This window comes from Myotis daubentonii, chromosome 8, assembly GCF_963259705.1.
Source record: "Myotis daubentonii chromosome 8, mMyoDau2.1, whole genome shotgun sequence".
NCBI lineage: Eukaryota > Metazoa > Chordata > Mammalia > Chiroptera > Vespertilionidae > Myotis > Myotis daubentonii.
Window position 1 is genome coordinate 38,293,248 of NC_081847.1, and position 19,194 is coordinate 38,312,441.

Genomic DNA, 19,194 nt, shown 5'->3' on the forward strand with positions numbered 1-19,194 from the left:
AGGGTCCCAGGTTTGATTCCAGTCAAGGGCATGTACCTTGGTTGCGGGCTCGATCCAAAGTTGGGTGTGTGCAGGAGGCAGCTGATCGATGTTTCTCTCTCATCGATGTTTCTAACTCTCCATCCCTCTCCCTCTCTGTAAAAATAAATAGTTTTTAAAAATTACATAAGCAACCCACATTCACTATAGAAAAATGTTAAAAAGAAATCAAAGGAGAGGAGTTCAATACAGTGGTTAAGAGCCTGACCAGCTTTTCTTTTTTTAAGAAATACAATTCATAAATGAGTAGACGCAGATATTCATATTTATATACAGCTGTATAAAAGGGAATGATGCCAAAAATAGCTCCATAATAATCCTTTTTCCTTAGGTATCACTGCCATTAGCCCCATTTTATGAAATACAGGAAGCCTGTAGAAACATAAGGCTGGGAAATATATTGAGAAATTAAAAAATGATATTAACAAAGGAAACTAAAGCCTGCTTATTCCATTTTTGTTAGGAACAACAACATGTAACTTAAATATTTGCACTAGTTTCACTCAGAAAATCTACCACTCCATATAAGACACTCTAGGAAAGCATGGTGCCTTATCCATAAGTTGCTTTTGATTGACAGTTTAGTGAAATTTCATTATCACTAATAAAATATATCACTCAAAAGTATATTTCTTGTTGACAATGTGTCAACAATACAATTACCAAAGAAAGAAGTAGTATATTATTTTTAAGTTTTTGTAATTGAAAACAAAATTTCAATAGCAAATCAGATGCCATATTATTATATACTAGAGGCCTGGTGCATGAAATTCATGCACGGGGGAGGGGGAAATCCCTCAGCCTGGCCTGCACCCTCTCCAATCCGGGACATTCCTCTCACAATGCGGGACCGCCAGCTCCTAACCGCTCACCTGCCTGCCTGCCTGATTGCCCCTAACCACTCTGCTTGCTGGCCTGATCGCCCCTTAACTGCCCCCCGCCAGCCTGGCTGCCCCCTAACTGCTCCCCTACTGGCCTGATTGCCCCTAACCACCTCTGCCTCGGGCCCCGCCACTGTGGCTTTGTCCAGAAGGATTTCTGGAAGATGTCTTGTCTAATTAGCATATTACTTTTATTAGTATAGAGGCCCAGTGCATGAAATTCGTGCACTTGTGTGTATGGGGGGGGGGTCCTCAGCCCGGCCTGTGCCCTCTTGCAATCCAGGAGCCATCAGGGGATGTCCGACTGATGGCTTAGGCCCATGCGGGAGTGGGCCTAAGCCATCAGTTGGACGTATTTAGCACTGCAGTGGAGGCGAGCTTCTGGCTGAGCAACGCTCACCCTGTGGGGAGCACACTGACCATCAGGGGGAAGCTCCTGTGTTGAGCTTCTGCCCCCTGGTGGTCAGTCCACATCATAGCAACCGGTCATTCTGTCGTTTGGTCGATTTGCATATTAGCCTTTTATTATATAAGATTTCAAAAAACATAAGAAAGCCATAACATTTGTTACTTGGTAGGATACAGGCTTTTTTTCTTCTTTCCTTAAGGATCAAGGCCAGTGTAGATAAATTCATTTGAAGGTAATACTAGTATCTTTTCTTCTTCTTCTTACACTTTCAGAACTTTTGACCATATTCACTTTCTTTAATGTTTTCTGTGCTTCTATCACTAGTTTGTTTTTGCCTCTTTCATTTATTAATTTGGTAAAGGACAGGGTCATGTGGTTGTTGATGAGTCCATTCATAAGGGCTGGGTCCAGCCTCTAGATTTGGAACATGGTTTAGTGAAGGAGGCACAGCTGTGTTCTTAGGAAGTAATGCTGTCATCTCACAGTAAGGAAGCGACAGTGCTGGATTACATGCATGACACTGCATCTTCTGAAAGAAAAAATATTCTTGAGGTAAAGCTGCATTATTAGTTGGAAAGAACTGCATGGGAAAGAAACTGCCCATGGCTTCTTCATTTCTGTAGCTGTGTGAATTGATCTTAACACAGCTCTCAAAACTCTGGTTAGCTGGTTCAGAAGAGTGAGAACTCCTAAATCGATACTGCACATTAATTGGTCTTTCATATAAATGAATTCCATTCAGCAAAGCTATGGCATAAGACACCAATTCTGGGTGTTTAAAGCAGCCAAATCCAAAAGACTTCAGCTTTCCTTCTCTGTCTTTTCATATAGTCACTCTGGTTAATGGCCCAGCCTATAAAAAACTGAAGGAACAGCTTGTAAAGGATCTCTTCCCACACTCGGGCCTCTAAATTCCCCACAAACACCCTCCTGTCAGCCTCCTCCTGAGCAGGGAACATCCCCCCGGGCGTGGCAGAGGACTAAGGAGGAGATGCCAACACACCGCCCTCTTTCCTGGCCAGCTTTTGAAGGAAAACAAATGTATGTACAACATTTAGCAAAGCTAACACCTACTAAGGACTCAAAGTGCTAGTAAAACATTTACAGTAGGCAAAAAGAAAAGAGAAGCAAGATACAAATTCAGACCTCTACCTCACAACAGATGCTCTTTCCATGGTTCATGGTTTTCCCTTCAGAACTGATTTCTGTGATTCCATCTATGATGTCTGGGGCCACAACCTTACCTCTAAGAGCACACCTTCCTCTCCAAGCCCTACTACAAGCAGCTGGCAATAGTATAGAGGCATTCAGCTGGGAAGACACAGAGGACACCTCATTTTATTGCGCTTTGCTTTATTGAGCTTCACAGATGCCACGTTTCTTACAAATTGAAGGCAAGACCCTCCACGAGCAAAAAGATTACAACTCACTTTATTGTGAGTTATGGTGCTCTGGAACAAGATCTCAGGGGTATGGCTATACTCACTCCAAGGCTGAGATCATATGTTTGAGAGGTGCTAAGAAGCCCCAATCTGACAAGGGCGAATTTTTCCTAATTTCAAATGTCTCTCTCACTTCCAAATCTGACTTCATCAAGTTCTTTTCCATATTAGACCACCCAGTATGTTTATTTTTTAACCAGATGGATGCACTGGGATTCAGCCAGTTTCCCTACTTCCTAAGAGAAGGAAAACCTTGGGTGAAAGCAAAAAGGGAACAAGGCACAGGCCCACAGATAACCTACTAGGCAAGGGCTCTCCACCATAGCTCCTCCACTTGGCTTTTTCTGCTCCTAGAAAGTTAAGAGGAAAACACAGATCATATTTTGGTTGCCTGTTGAATCTCAAACTTGCTGTATGACCTTGGGCAGGAGTGTAGAATCTGAGGAACCTTCCAAATATGACTTTCTGTTACACCCTCCTCCCATGAAAACACAAATTTAATGAATTTCAGAGTTAAGGTCAGAGCTTCACATAATGACAAAGAATTAATTCTTTTGGGGGGTTGGGAGATAAAATGATCTTTGCAGATGATATGATCATAGATGTAGAAAACCCTAAAGAACACACACACACACACCTGTTAAACTAATAAATGAATTCAGCAAAGTTGCAGGATACAAACTCAGTTAAACAATAACAGTGAACAGTACAAAATGGAAATCAAGACAATAATTTTATTTAAAATAGCATTAGCCCGGCCAGTTTGGCTCAGTGGATTGAACATTGTCCCATACATCAAGGGGTCACCAGTACGACTCCCAGCCAGGGCACATGCCCATGTTGCGGGCTCGATCACCAGTAGGGGGCATGCAGGAGACAGCTGATAGATGTTTCTATCTCTCCCTCTTTCTGTCTCTCAAAAAAATCAATAAAAACATTAAAATAAATAAATAAATAAATAGTTCTAGCTGTTTTTTCTCAGTGTTTAAGAATGTTGGCCCACAGACTAAAGGGTCACGAGTTCTATTCTGGTCAACGGCATGTACCTCAGTTACAGGCTCCATCCCCAGTCTAGGGTCAGGCCAGGGTAGGTGTGGGAAGCAATCAATTAATGTGTCTCTTTCACATCAATGCTTCTCTCTCTGTATCTCCCCTTCTCTTCCACTCTCTCTAAAAATCAATGGAAAAAATATCCTTGGGTGAAGAGTAACAACAAAATAAAATAGCATCAAAAAGAAAAAAATACTTAAGAATAAACTTAACCAAGAAGGTGAAAGTTATATATACTGAAAACTACAAAACATCACTGAACAAAACTGAAGAAGATACAAATAAATGGAAAAACATCTTGCTTTCACATATTGGAAGACTTGATATTGCTAAGATGTCAATACTACCCAAAGCAATCTCTATCAAAATCCCAGTGACTTTTTTTTTTTTACAGAAATAGAAAAACTCATCCTAAAATTCATATGAAATCTTAAGTAACCCCCAGTAACCAAAACATTTTGGAAAAGAAGAATAATGTTACAGGACTCACACTTTCTGATTTCAAAACACACTACAAAGCTATGTTAATCAAAACCGTGTCGTACTGGCAAAAAGACAAATACACCAGTGGAACAGAATAGACAGCCCTGAAATGAACCCTCACACGTATTAGTATGGTCAAATTCAAACAGCATACAAATCACCTGACCAGCCTAACACTGGTTCTGCTCCCTTAAAGCAGATCCATGATTAATGCAATCCTTGAGTTAGTTTACAGAGAGCACTGCACACATGCCACCTCTATCCTCAACCTGCACCCAGAACCAAAGGATAGGGACATGACAAGAACTTGAACACTGGAACCTTTACCATAAGCGGCAAAGTTCCAAGGTTCTAATTAATTAGAACTTGCTCCTAATCCCTTAAAAACCTGCCCTGAACCCTGGATCTGAGAGACTGATTTGAGCCTTGTCTGGCTGCCTGACAAATTTCCTTCTTTTTGTGAAAAACCTGTTGCCTCAGATTTTGGCTTCTCTGGGTGCCACAGGCAAGGGACCCACTGACTTTGTTCAGTATCAAAATGATTTTCAACAAGGGTGTCAAAACCACTTAATGGGGAAAGGAAAGTCTTTTTAACAAATGGTGGTGGGAAAACTGGATATCCACCTGTAAAAGAATGAAATTGGACCCTGACCTAACACCTTATTAAAAAATTAATTCTGAAAGGGATTAGTTGTCCTAAGAAGCACAAATTGCTAGTTATAAAAATAGTCAAGGGGATGTAAAGTACAGCATAGGGAATATAGTCAATAATATTGCAATAACTATGTATGGTGCCAGATGGGCACTAGATTTATCAGGATGATCACTTCATAAAGAATATAAGTTGCCGTAACCGGTTTGGCTCAGTGGATAGAGCATCGGCCTGCGGACTGAAGGGTCCCAGGTTCGATTCCGGTCAAGGGCATGTACCTTGGTTGCGGGCACATCCCCAGTGGGGAGTGTGCAGGAGGCAGCTGGTCGATGTTTCTCTCTCGTCGATGTTTCTAGCTCTCTGTCCCTCTCCCTTCCTCTCTGTGAAAAATCAATAAAATATATTTAAAAAAAAAAAAAGAATATAAGTATCTAGGCATTATGTTGTACATTTGAAATGAATATAATATTGTATGTCAACTATAACTGAAAATAAATTTTAAAAATTAACTCAAAATGGATCAAAGACCTAAACATAAGAGCTAAAACTAAAACTCTGAGAAAAATATAGGCAAAAAGCTTGATGACACTGGATATAGCAATGATTTCTTGTACATGACACCAAAGGCACAGGCAACAATAACAAATTATACAAACTGGACTTCATCAAAATTAAAAGCTTTGTTATACACAAAGACAATGTCAACAGAGTAAAAAGGCAACCCACAGAATGAGAGAAAATATTTGCCAATTACATACATGATAAGGGATTAAATACCCAGAATACATACAGAACTCCTAAAACTCAACAGCAAAAAAACAAATGACCAGACTCAAAAGTGGGCAAAAGTCTGGAACAAATATTTCTCCAAAGATATACAAACAGGCAATAAGCACATGAAAAGATGCTCAACATCACTAATCAGTAAGGAAATAAAAATTAAAAGCACAATGAGATACCACTTCACAGCATTTGCTTTAAAAATAGAGAAAACAAGTGTTGGCAAGAATGTGGAGAAACTGGAACTCTTGTGCACTGTTGGTAGTAATTTAAATGGTGCAGCTGCTATAGAAAACAGTATGGAGCCCTAGCCGTTTTGGCTCAGTGGTTAGAGTATCTGCCTGCGGACTGAAGGGCCGTGGGTTTGATTCTGGTCAAGGGCACATACCCGGATGCACACTCGGTCCCCACCCCTGTTGGGGCACTTGTGAGAGGCAACAAATGGATGTGTGTCTCTCACATCAATGTTTCTCTTTGTCTCTCCTCCTCCCTTCCATTCTCTAACAACAACAACAACAAAAATCATTGGAAAAATTTCCTCAGGTACAAACAGTATGAAGGTTACTCAAAAACTTCAAAATAGAACTGTCATGTAATCCAGCAATTCAACTCAATTCAACTCTGGTTATACAGCAAAAGAACTGAAAGCATGGACATGATGGATATTTGTACACCAATGTACACAGACAAATTATTCGCAATAGCAAAAAGGGGGAAGTAGCCCAAGTGTCCCTCAGTAGGTAAGCAAAATGTGGTATATACATACAATGGATATTTAACAAAATTTAACAAAGCTATTATTCAGCCTTAAAAAGGAAATTCTGGCCCTAACCGGTTTGGCTCAGTGGATAGAGCGTCAGCCTGCGGACTCAAGGGTCCCGGGTTCGACTCCGGTCAAGGGCATGTACCTTGGTTGCCGGCACAAACCCAGTAGGGAGTGTGCAGGAGGCAGCTGATCGATGTTTCTCTCTCATTGATGTTTCTAACTCTTTATCCCTCTCCCTTCCTCTCTGTAAAAAATCAATAAAATATATTTAAAAAAAAAAAAAAAGGGAAATTCTGGCCCAGCCAGCGTGGCTCAGTGGTTGAGCATTGACCTATGAACCAGGAGGTCAGGTTTGATTCCCAGTCAGGGTATGCCTGGGTTGTGGGCTCAACCCCCAGTGGGGGGCATACAGGAGGCAGCCTATCGATGATTCTCTCTCATCATTGATGTTTCTACCTCTCCCTTTCCCTTCTTCTCTGAAATCAATAAAAATATATTTTAAAAAAAGAAATTCTGACACATGCTACATGTATGAACCTTGAAGATGTTATGCTACAAAATAAGCCAATCAGAAAAGAACAAATACTGTGTGATTCCACTCTTATAAGGTACTTAGTCAAATTCAGAGACAGAAAGTAGAATGGTCATTGCCAGGGTTTGGGGGGTGGGAAAAATGGGGAGTTAACAGTTTAGAGGGTATAGAGTTTCACTTTTGCAAGATGAAAGGTTCTGAAAATGGATGGTGGGTATGGCTGCAAAACAAAGTGAACAGACTTCATTGTGCCACTGAACTATATATTGAAAAGTGGTAAATTTTGTTATGTATATTTTACAGCAACTTAAACAATTTTTAAGTAAAAAAAATTAATTCCATTTTATTCCAGTTTTCTCCATCTTCAGTGCCCCACTGAATCTCACCCGAGTAACTTTCACAGTCGTCTCACTCTGGTCCAGTCCTCCAAACAGGAGCCAGAGTGATCCAGGTTAAGCTGCAAACCAGAAAAGTGAAGTCCTTTTGGTGGCTTCCTCCTCCCTTTTGGGATAAAAACAAATTCCTCAACATGACCCTCCCTTTTCTTCCTCATTTGTGGCTTTATTCCTTACCATTAACCCTCATGGTTTTACCTTCTGAAATGTTCTCTCCTCTTCCCCCATCTTCCCCTTCGTAACTCCTACGCTTCCTTCCGAGCTGTCTTCCTTAACTCCCATTACAAAATAGACCTGTACCATCAAACCCAGCAGACTGAAAACTTACCTTCCTTGTATTTGACCACGGGCTAGCCTTCCAATATTCTCTGAGAGGGGTCAGTTTCCCTCCTGTGCTGCAGACCACCAGGGAGCCTGTAAAAGAAGGTTTATACCGATGGTGCACTTTCTAACCGGAGTGAGCTTGTTAGGCCTCACCATAGTTTGCATATGGGAGGGAAAGGGGTTCAGAAAAGAGGTAGGGCCCAAAAGAACAAGATCCATGGGAAAGTTAGGGTAAAGGTGTACACCCAGGTCGGGTCCAGACAGAGTAATGTCTAATAGGGCCTCTGGGGTCCAGCCCCACGCAACCTCCTCAACAGGATCTTGGGGTTAGACTGCGGTGGGAAACCCCAGCTGCGGAATTCTGGAAAAGCTCTCCAGGAGACTCTCTTGCTCACCTAAGGTGGAGAACTGCAGTGAATGTTAACATGTACGCAAAGGCTGTTTTGACCTTATTGTTGTTTTTTTTTTTAAATATATATTTTATTGATATTTTTACAGAGAGGAAGGGAGAGGGATAGAGAGTCAGAAACATCGATCAGCTGCCTCCTGCACACGCCCCACTGGGGATGTGCCCGCAATCAAGGTACATGCCCTTGACCGGAATCGAACCTGGGGCCCTTGAGTCCGCAGGCTGACGCTCCATCCACTGAGCCAAACCGGTGACGTTAGGGCCTTACTGTTATTCTTTAAAACTTAAAGCTTAGGTTAAAAGTACAAATTTTAAAGTCAGACAAACCCGGGTACTAGTTGCACGATTCTGGGCAACCTGCTTTGCCGCCATGAGTCCCCCTGCACACAGCGGTGTGCCTCGGTCTCGCCTGACTGGGTAGCGGGGAGCTAAATGCGGGGTACAGGCCGGCCCCCCGAATTTCTGAGGAGGTCCGAGAATTTACATCTGTAACCCACTTTCCAGGCCATGTGGCCGCTGCCGGTCCAGAAACGCGCTTTGTGGACCACTGACCTGGCACATACTGAGGACACGGCAGGTATTCTGATGCCTCGACAAGTACTTTCTCCACTTCAACCCCGTGAGGCGTCCTCAGCTGGTTCCAACTTGCTCCGCAGCCTTAGAGAATCATTTCTCCTCTTTGGAACTCGGGGCTCACTTGCCAAAAGAGGGTGCTGGGCAAGGTGAGACACTAAGTTATTACCGACAAGAGTTGGCATCCTGAGCAAGGTGCTACGGAACATACAGACTTAAGGAGAAAACGAGCAGGGGCTAAGTAATGAGAGGCAGCGTGAGGCTCCCGGGGAGCAAAGTCTGGGCTAGAAAGGACGCCTCCGGAAAGGCAGGGTCGTGTTCTACCCCGCTGCTCGAATGGACGAGCTGCGGCGAACTGGGCGACGCTCCAGTCCAACCTCCGCTTTCCCTGCAAACGCCATTCTCCAGTCTCCACAGCGCCGCCTCGCGCTCGTGTCGCGCCCCTTCCAAGACTGTCCCTTCCATTACTTCCGTCATGCGTAGAGCTGGCCGTCACTTCCGTCATGCGTAGAACGCTTGCGCTGAGACCACGGGTACTTTTTTCACTCGGACGGCTGCGCGGCCGCCGATTGGCTGCGTGGGCACGTCGCCGGGAGGACGCACGGCGTTGCTCCTCCCTCCGCGGCACCTGGTCTCGGCCGAGCGAGCTGAGCCGACTGCTTGGCCAAGAACAGGCAGCTGCAACGCGCCCTGAGCCAGACTGCGGAGCCTCCACTGCTTCCCCGAACGCTGTGACCCGCGACCCCAGGCCCCGCCTCCTTTTGGCTCGGCCCCCGCGCCCCAGGCCCGGTCCGGGGGGCGCGACGATAGGATGAGCGGCGGGAGGCGGAAGGAGGAGCCGCCTCAGCCGCAGCTGGCCAACGGGGCCCTCAAAGTCTCTGTGTGGAGCAAGGTGCTGCGAAGCGACGCGGCCTGGGAGGACAAGGTGAGGAGGATCTGGTGAGGGCGCAGGTTTGAGGGGCCGGCGGCACTTGGGGACGGATGGACAGGCCCGAGTTTGCCCCCGACGCACCGCCGATCGTCTGGGGCTGGTGGGGCGGGTGGCCAAGGGGTGGCGAACTCGGCGGGCCCGGCCTGAGCTGAGCCAGGGGCTCCCCGCGGAGTAGTCTGACGGTCAAGCCGTCCGGGTCACTCGGGAAGCCGCGTGGAGGGGGCAGCGGAGGTGTCCCTCGCGGGCAGGGCGTGTGCCTGGACGGCGAGATGGAGCTGAATCCGATTTGACCTCCGCCTTTCACTCCTAGTAGGACCTTAAGGGACTTACCGCCTCCGAATTAACTACTTAACGTAGTCGTTAGCGCGAAAAGTAGCGGGACAGACATCCACTGGGTACTGCCAGGGGCTCGCCATGTGTTCGCAGAAGAGCTCCGAGCTGGGGTACAATCAGTGAGGGGCGTGAACGAGGTAGCACATAGCGAGGCTCCCCAAAGATGAGTTGCCGCTGCTTGGAAAACCGAATACCTAAGTGTGAGAGTTGTGGGGAGACCGAGACCGCCTTGCAGGGGAGGGAGGAGGAGAGAGAGAAAGAGAAAGAGAAAACATGTATGTGAGGAATGGCTGGGGCTTCCGGACTTCCTTCTCCTTACTGGTCACACACATTCAGATCCGAGTTCGGGCACTCCCCACCCGTGATCTGGAAGGGACCGTTACAAACAGCTTGATTCCCGCTGACTTGAAGACACTGTTATATCTGGGGGGCGGGGGTGACTGGTGAGTTAGGTTTTCCTTCCTGGAGTTCCGGTAAGAAGGGATGGGACCCAGCCCTGCCAGCTCCCGTGAAACCTCTCTGATCTGCTGTGTCTGATCTGCTGTGTCATTTCTCTCTCCTTCCGTAAGGACTGGTTCTGCAATCTAGGGCAGGTCGGAAACCCGAGTCTCCCCTGCCCTTGTAGGTAAAACAGGTCTGCTGGCACCTGCCTCCAACACTTTCCTTTCTATCCTTTCTATCCTCTGTGACCTATTCAGAACCCGGTGTGCGGGAAGACAGTGCTGCCTAGGGTGACTGTCAGCCCTTCTTCCCCGGGCTGGTGTGTCTAGGTCTCCTCAGATGAGATAAGCTTATCAGTGTCCAGGATCACAGTTACTAGCACAGCCATTTCATCTTTGCAGCTTCTCAAAAAAGGTCAATGGATTTTTCTAAAATTCTTATTTAGAGCACAACCCTTAGAAGTCATCACTCAAGGCAAGCATTGTTGTGTGTGTGTGTGTGTGTGTGTGTATGTATATGTTTACCACCATTTAGTACAAGAAGAGGTGGAGATGCGAGAGGCTAATACTCTTGCTTTTGGGGGACAGTTCCCTGGAAGATATGTTGGTAGGAAGCTTTTCTGTTCCTCACCTATTACAGGAGGTTCTACTGTGGCACCCACTCCAGATAATGCATGCAATTTCTCTTTTTTCTACAGGATGAGTTTTTAGATGTGATCTACTGGTTCCGACAGATTATCGCTGTGGTTCTAGGTGTCATTTGGGGAGTGTTACCATTGCGAGGTTTCTTGGGAATAGCAGGGTAAGTCTTGGGTATCTTGCAGTTTCGTGATAGCATTTCTTTTTCAAATAGAGACTTTATTTTCATTTTATGGAAAAGGCTATTACTACATTGGAGGGTTTTTTAAATTATTATTTTAAATGACTCTGTGTGTGTGTGTAATGATTAAAGCAAAAAGTTGGCCCCAGGATGGCATTCCTGGGTCTGGTGTAGCTCTCCTCAGTTCATCAAGCCCAGGAGCATCTTAGGTCAGGTATGTTACCTTCCTGAAGGCTGGGCTAGTCCATTCATTCATGGGTCCAAAGTGATCTCATGCAAGAGGATACCACATGCCTGTTGGTGGCAGGCATCATCTAGTTCAGGGGTGGGCAAACTTTTTGACTTGAGGGCCACAATGGGTTCTTAAACTGGACCGGAGGGCCGGAACAAAAGCATGGATGGAGTGTTTGTGTGAACTAATATAAATTCAAAGTAAACCTCATTACATAAAAGGGTACTGTCTTTTTTTTTTTAGTTTTATTCATTTCAAACGGGCCGGATTCGGCCCGCGGGCAGTAGTTTGCCCACGGCTGATCTAGTTCTAGCATGACCTTTGTATGGAAGTTTGAAAGGTGGAAGAGCTTCTATACTTGAGGACCACTCCCTTGTTCCTGGCACTATGCTGGATATACTAAATCTTGGCTTTTTCAGAAGTTGTTTGAGGTCCTTACATTTTTGAGGCAGTGAAAAAGTGGAAGGTTTAGCCTTCCGTCTTCTACTATGCTTCTGTGGCCAGTGGAAACAATTGACACTAGCCCCTGGGTGTGGCTCTGCTTTTTTTTTTTTTAATCTGTTTTTATTGATTTCAGGGAGGAAGGGAGAGGGAGAGAGAGATTAAAAAAAGAAAAAAGGCCCTAACCGGTTTGGCTCAGTGGATAGAGCATTGGCCTGTGGACTTAAAGGTCCCAGGTTCAATTCCGGTCAAGGGCATGTACCTTGGTTGCAGGCACATCCCCAGTGCAAGGTGTGCAGGAGGCAGCTGATCGATGTTTCTCTCTCATTGATGTTTCTAACTCTCTATCCCTCTCCCTTCCTCTCTGTAAAAACTCAATAAAATATATATTTAAAAAAGAAAAAGAAACATCAATGATGAGAGAGAATCATTGATGGGCTGCTTCCTGCAACGCTCACCATTGGGGATCGGGCCTGCAACCCAGGCATGTGCCCTAACTGGGAATCGAACTGGTGACCTCTTGGCTCAACCACTGAGCTACACTGGCCAGGCTAAGAAGATTTTTTATTTATGATACTGAGCAAAGCATTTGTACAAGGAAATCAGTAAGAGTTTAATCTCTGCCTGACTTTGACGGAGTGCACACTTCATGAGGGCTGATTGGGGATTATGAGACATAGGACCTAGTGGTTATAGAGGTTTTCCCAGGTTGGAGGTGGTTATAGATGATATTTTTAGAATGTTGGTCACCCGTTTAAGCTTTCTATGAGAGAAAAGGCAGATAAGAGAAAAATAGCAGAGAAGGGGGGAAGGCAATCTAAAAGCTAGAGGGAATTTCTCATCTTCCCACAGCCACTTGCTAAGAGGTTCAGAATCCCTTGTACCTATTATGTCTTGTAGGATTCCTAAAGGATTTCTCTGAAGTCACCAATCTGGAATAATTAACTAGCACCAGAGCTAGTCTGATATACCTTGTGGCAGAAGGATTAAGCTAGCCAAACAGACCTTTCTTTGTTTTTTATTTTTAACTTTATAGAAAGTTCTGAATTCAAGTTCTAGCTTTGCCACTTTCAGGCTACATTAATTTTGGGCTCAGCTGTATGAGATTCAATTTCCTAATCGTTAAAATGGGGGCAATAAGCCCTGGCCAGTGTAACTCAGTGGTTGGGTGTTAACCTATGAACCAGGAGGTCACAGTTAGATTCCCAGTCAGGCCACATGCCCAGGTTGTGAGCTCCATCTCCAGTAGGGGTGTGCAGGAGGCAGCCAACTGATCAGTGATTCTCTCATCATTGATGTTTCTCTCTCTCCCTTCCTTTCTGAAATCAATCAAAATATGTTTTTAAAAAACGGGGCAATAAAAATGCCTGCCTTATAAGATGTATGAATTAAATGAAATAATGTAAGTAAATTGCTGAATGTCGTGCTGAGTACCTCAAAGGCACTCTATAAATGGTTCATTGCAATTATATGATTAGCTTTACAAAGAATGGTTAAATACGGTTTTCTGGAGTATAGCCCCACACTGTCCTGCCAGAGCCAAAACTTGAATTCTTTCTCTCCTTTGGTTGGCACCTTTTCCCCTGTTCTTGGAAAGGACCCAAGGACATTGATTTTTCTGCTCACATCTCCTCTCCTCCATCTGTCTGACCCAGCTGCCTGCAGTTCAGGGCAGACTTGCTCTGGCGCTCAGTTCTGGTGACTCTCCTCCCACTTCTGCCTTAGCTGCTCTCTTTTTTGACCCCAGCTTGTCTTCTCATTTCTGGTGGGGTCACCAGTTAGGGCCCATTAAGGTAAAATAATTTCCTCAGCTCTCAATTATAATTTGCCTGAGAACTGAGTGATGGTTCTGCTGTGTCTGCTGAGGTTTTGCATGATCAGAGATGGGCCCTGTTCATCCTTTCCTGTCTCATAGAGCTTGGAGCATATTAATATGCTTATTAGTGCTTATTAAATTTCCTTTAACAAGCATTCCCACTGACCATTGAAAGCAGGGCCATACATAACTGTTGTCATGTAGCCTTCAATCCCTGACGTCATGATATTTGTTAGAGCCATTATTTTGTTAAATTATGACAGGAGTTTTTAGAATAAAATTAAATTTATTTATTTTAGAGAGAAGGAGAAGGAGAAAAACATTGATTTGTTGTTCAGTGTATTGATACATTCATTGCTTGGTTCTTGTATGAGCCCTGACTAGAGATAAGCCACAACCTTGGCTTATTAGGATGATACTCTGACCAATTGAGCTACCTGGCCAGGATGTAAGATAGAATTTTTAAAAACCTATATGAAAGTCAGTCTTTTTTAATGTTCTTCTCCAACCCCAATCCAGCACATTCATTTCTTTGTCTACACTAAGCATGTCAAACTCGCAGCCCGCAGGCCCCATGCCTTGTTCATTTGGCCCGTGTTAGCCTTTGAGTTTGACATGCTTGGTCTACACATTTGCTGTGAGGTTCTTGCCCTCACTTACAATATAGAAATTATGCCCATCTTTAAGCCCACTTTGAGCCTTTTTACTAAGTGTGTAGCCCTTAGAAGGAAGGGTTCGTGCAACCCTTTATTTCTCCCTACCATTCCTTATCTCACCTTTCCCTTGTATTTCCATCTCATCTCACCAATCAGCCACTCTCTTACAGCTCATCTCATATGATGAATTTCCAGTCATTCTCTAGCCCTAGCTTATTAGCTGAATCCCAGAGTGACATTTTTAAGTCCCATTAGTAGTCTGTCTGGAGCCACAAACTCAACCTGCCCAAAATGCAACTCTTGTTAGAGGGAAGTAGTCAGATCGGCCAGATCCCAAGATTTCTAGCAGAAGATAAGGATGTGGTCACAATATAACCAAACCAAGGACTCTATTTTAGGTGAAATCCAAGAAAAACCTTCGTTCTTCCTGACTCCCTACTTCTGTTACTGAAACCATTGTACTTCCAGGCCCTTAGGTTCCAGCCTTTGGGACCTCTTCCCTCCCCATTCAGCCACTGTCCTAGTCATTGTCCTCAAACTTTACACTCTTGTCCTGAAACATGGTGTAGAGGTCTAAACCAGTCTCCCAGCTCCACTTCCTTCCACTCAGGAGAACGTTCGCACTTGCAGTACCTAGAAACTAGACTTCCTGATGTAAGCACACCCTACCTCACCCCCACCGTGCTCAGGCTGCCTCAGGATCCCCCCTCCTTATATACTAGTTTACATTACTCAGCATCATCTAACTGCCTTGCCCTACATCTGCTCACACTTCATCCACTCGGCGGAACCAGTTATCTTTGCATATTTCTACCTCAGTCTCCAGAAGGAATGGAACTTAACACATATAGTCCCCCATTAGATTAGATATTATAACTGGAAAGATCAAAGTCTTGATCACTTTATAAGTTACTTTTACCTGATGACCATACCAAGAGAACAGTGGAGCAGGGCGATGTATTACTACTCACTGTATTCTAATTCTTCCATCAGTTACATAATACATGATGGGGCTCAGAGAACTTCCTAGAGGTGCTTGCAAACCTCTGGTTTCAATTCCACTCTCACTACTGGTATTACTATTATTATTGTTACTTGTTAATCCTCACCCAAGGATATTTTCCCATTGATTTTTAGAGAAGGTGGAAGGGAGGGGGAGAGACAGAGAAATATCAATGTGAGAGAGATACATTGATTGGTAGCTTCCCGCATGCACCCCAACCAGGTCTGGGGATCGACCTGCAATGGAAGTCTTGACCAGAATTGAACCTGTGACCCTTCAGTCTAGGGGCCAACACTCTATCCACTGAGCCAGACCTGGCTAGAGCTATTGATTTGAGAGAGAGAAAGCGAAACATCAATGTTGAGAGAAAAACATGGATCATTTGCCTTCCTACAACCTGGGCATGTGCCCTGATGGAATCGAATGACACTCCAGCCTACTAAGCCACACTGGCCAGGGTTTCACTGCTGTTTTTTGCCCCCTAGTAGATGGCAAGCTGAGGGCAGGAACTGTCATGTTCACTTCTGCATCAAGTGCAGTAGCAGACAGTGGCCATCCAGAAATTGTCTCCCATTGGGAATTATGCATGGGCTTTCTTATATATTCCCTTGCTTGCTCAATTAGGCATGAAGCAGCAGCTTAACGAGTGTTTATCCCACGTCCACCCCTCATCCCAGCAGGAGCTACCTGGAGGCTCCAGTAAAGTACTGGTCCTACTTAGGACCAGTCTATCTTACTTTAAGGGTGCTTGGAGAACTTACATCTGCCCTTTAATTTATTTTTTGCTTTGGCTGGGCAACTAAAAAGAGTTGTTCCTTCTTTAAGTCTCTAGGTCAGCCAAATGGGTAGCTCCTTTGAGGGCTTAGGTGTTTCATGTATTAGTTCATTGTCCTTGATAATAGAGGTAGTTAACTGTGTAACCTTGAGTACCTTGATAGAGCTGGACCATGGTGGTAGGAGTCCTGAGTCTTCTATTTTTGATGCTTGTCCTCCCTCACTCCAGGTTCTGCCTGATCAATGCAGGAGTCCTGTACCTCTACTTCAGCAACTACCTACAGATAGATGAAGAAGAATATGGTGGCACATGGGAGCTCACGAAAGAAGGGTTTATGACATCTTTTGCTTTGTTCATGGTATGTGTACCTGATAGTTTTACAGCAAGTAGTGTCATTTCATGAATCACTTAAGGGGAGCCTACTGATTGAGTCACACTGTGATTGGGGTACCATTTTTTAAAAAGCTCATGAAGCTGGAGGGCATGTCCACTCTTGAGTCATGTTGTTCCAAAAGTGTGATATACTGTACAGTCTTGTGCAAATCCAGAGCCCATCATCAGCTTTACATCTGATTATCAACTCTGCTGCATATTAGAAACAACTAGGAAACTTTAAAAAGTATATTCATAGCATTATTCATAATAGCTAACTTGTACAAAGTCATCACCTGATGGATAAATAAAATGTATATTCATACAGAATATTATTTGACCATAAAAAGGAATGAAGTACTGATACATGCTACAACATGATGAACCTTGAAAACATGCTAAGTGAAAGAATCAAGACAAAAGATCTCATGTATGAATCCATTTATGTGAAAATTCAAACAGACAAAAAGTGATTACCAGTGGCTATGGGAAGGGGAAAGGGGGGAAATAACTGATAATGGGAACTCATTTTCTTTTGAGGATGATGAAATGTTCCAGAATCATTTATATGGTGATGTTTACACACCTCTGTGACTATACTAAAATCTTCTGAATTGTGTGTTTTTTTTAAAATAGATTCAGTAAGAAAAATTTAAAAATACCAGAAAAAAAAACACCCTCTGGATTGTATACTTTATGGAATATAAATTATACCTCAAAGTTTTATTGTTGTTTTATTATTATTTATATGCTTTTATTGATTTCAGAGAGAGGAAGGGAGAGGGATAGAAACACCAATGATGAGAGAGAATCATGGATCGGCTGCCTCTTGCATGCCCCCCACTAGGGATCAAGCCCACAACCCGGGCATGTGCCTTAACTGGGAATCTAACCATGAACTCCTAGTTCATGGGTCAACACTCAGTCACAGCACAACGGCCAGGCATTGTTTTTGTTTTAATTTATAGACCCTAGCCCAAACCAATAAAATAAAAACCTCTGGGAGGTAGCACCTGGGCATCTACATACCAGTAATACTTGTAAAAGTCCTAGATGCAATGGGCAGTCAGTTTTGAGAATCTGTGCTTTATACCATAAGGCACTGACAGGGTATAATGGTGATTTTGTTTTCACATTTATGGCTAAGCCTAACATCTATTGGCAGTACAGTCTGCTTTACCTGTTTCGTTTCTACATCTCTAAGTCCACTCCCTGGTGCTTAGTTTGCTGTATGGCAGGGTGAGAGGCTTTTCCAGGGTCCCTTTGGGAGCACAGGTGGGTGGCCCTGGGCTGTTAGAGTCAGCTTGAGTTCAGTGAAATTATGCATTGGATAGCCCCTGGGAAGCCCGCTGTGCAGACATTCTTATCTGACATTTTTGTTTTGTGGAATAGGGACCTATTTGACCAGGTGACCTATGAACGTTGCTTGTCTCCTCTCTAGGTCATCTGGATTATCTTTTACACTGCCATCCACTATGACTGATGGTGTACTGTCCCCACCTGCTCCCTGTCGGGTCCAAAGGATTCTCTTAGTTATAGCATGAAACATGGTTATAGGGGCACCTCAGCCACATGGAACCTGGAAGACCCATGTTTCCTGGACCGAGAATCAGTGTGTTGGGCGTCAGTGTTTTCTGCAAGGGTTGTGACCTGAAACTTTTTAAAGAACCATCCACCTTTGGGAAAGCATTTCTAATTGTCCATCACCAATCATTTCTTCTTGGATACCATCATTGGAAACACTTGTTTGCAGATTGAAGCTGTCGTTTAATTTGATGCATCTCTGGATCCGGATGAAACATTAAATTGTCTTCCTCACTTCTCCATCAGGTGTACAATTTTTAAACTGTCAGTGGCATTTCAAGTCTTCCAAAAACATTATGGCAATATGTGCGTGGTCCATAGCACAATATAAGCAGCATCTGATAACAGTTTCCATTGTAGAATGTTTTCAGATACTTGAATAAATCAGATCTTTAATTGACAACTGTTGATGATACCTGGTAAAGCCTTTCCCACCTCACCTCTAGCTTGAGAACCTAGTAGGAACACTAGAAGTGGTGCCCTCCAACATCCATCCCTCTTCCTCTCCCTGCTCCTTTAGCAGCCCAAACCAGGCTTCTTCCCCTTTATGGGTTAAGGCTGAAGTCTTAGCTTTGTGGAGAGAGGGCTTACCACTTTCTGATGCCCTAGTGCCCCTGCCCAGCACTGAGAGCTACACATAACACCTCATCACAGTGTGCTAGTCTCAGAAGGTGTCATTTTGCATTGGGCCACTAGATGGCAAGGCCAGTAAGGCTTAACCAGGTTCCAATAATAAGTTGCAAAATGAAATAGAAATCTGAGAGCTACAACTGTCCAGAGAAGGGGCTTGTGGGGACAGTTGAGGACCTGGACTGTCAGACGTCCTCTCTGCTCTAGGGTTAGGGGGAGGCTGGACAGCCCAGGTTCTGCTGCTCTGGTGAGCCATCTATTCCCTCTGCTCCCCCCCACCCCCCCCTTATACATTTTCTTCAAATGTTGCTTTTTCTTGATGTTAGTGGTTGTTTCTACCTTGTGGGCGGGACTGGGGACTGGTTAGCAGGTACGGGGGCAGGGGGGTGGTTTGAATGGGACTCAACTAACAGGGGAGGAAGATGT

General features: G+C 44.3%; 1 protein-coding gene, 1 long non-coding RNA gene and 1 pseudogene across 3 annotated transcripts; 1 reads left to right on the forward strand and 2 right to left on the reverse strand.

The window, feature by feature from the left end:
• Nucleotides 1-1,446: 1,446 nt before the first annotated feature.
• On the reverse strand, nucleotides 1,447-2,513 carry LOC132239580 (splicing regulator RBM11-like; annotated as a pseudogene).
• A 974-nt stretch (nucleotides 2,514-3,487) lies between these two features.
• LOC132239583 (uncharacterized) lies at nucleotides 3,488-9,208 on the reverse strand. 2 transcript variants are annotated; one of them, XR_009454075.1, is made up of 4 exons: nucleotides 8,715-9,208; nucleotides 7,758-7,843; nucleotides 7,421-7,535; nucleotides 3,488-3,941 (listed from the first exon to the last, which is right to left on the reverse strand). It is a non-coding gene; the product is annotated as an uncharacterized LOC132239583 (long non-coding RNA). The 2 variants fall into 2 exon arrangements; XR_009454076.1 differs by having other exon boundaries at nucleotides 7,758-9,208.
• Nucleotides 9,209-9,373: 165 nt separating this feature from the next.
• Nucleotides 9,374-18,541, forward strand: RAB5IF (RAB5 interacting factor). Its single transcript, XM_059706058.1, has 4 exons — nucleotides 9,374-9,660; nucleotides 11,138-11,241; nucleotides 16,411-16,540; nucleotides 17,996-18,541. The coding sequence occupies exons 1-4, from the start codon at nucleotides 9,547-9,549 to the stop codon at nucleotides 18,035-18,037; spliced, it is 390 nt and encodes a 129-aa protein (XP_059562041.1). The 5' UTR covers nucleotides 9,374-9,546; the 3' UTR covers nucleotides 18,038-18,541.
• The last annotated feature ends 653 nt before the right edge of the window (nucleotides 18,542-19,194 follow it).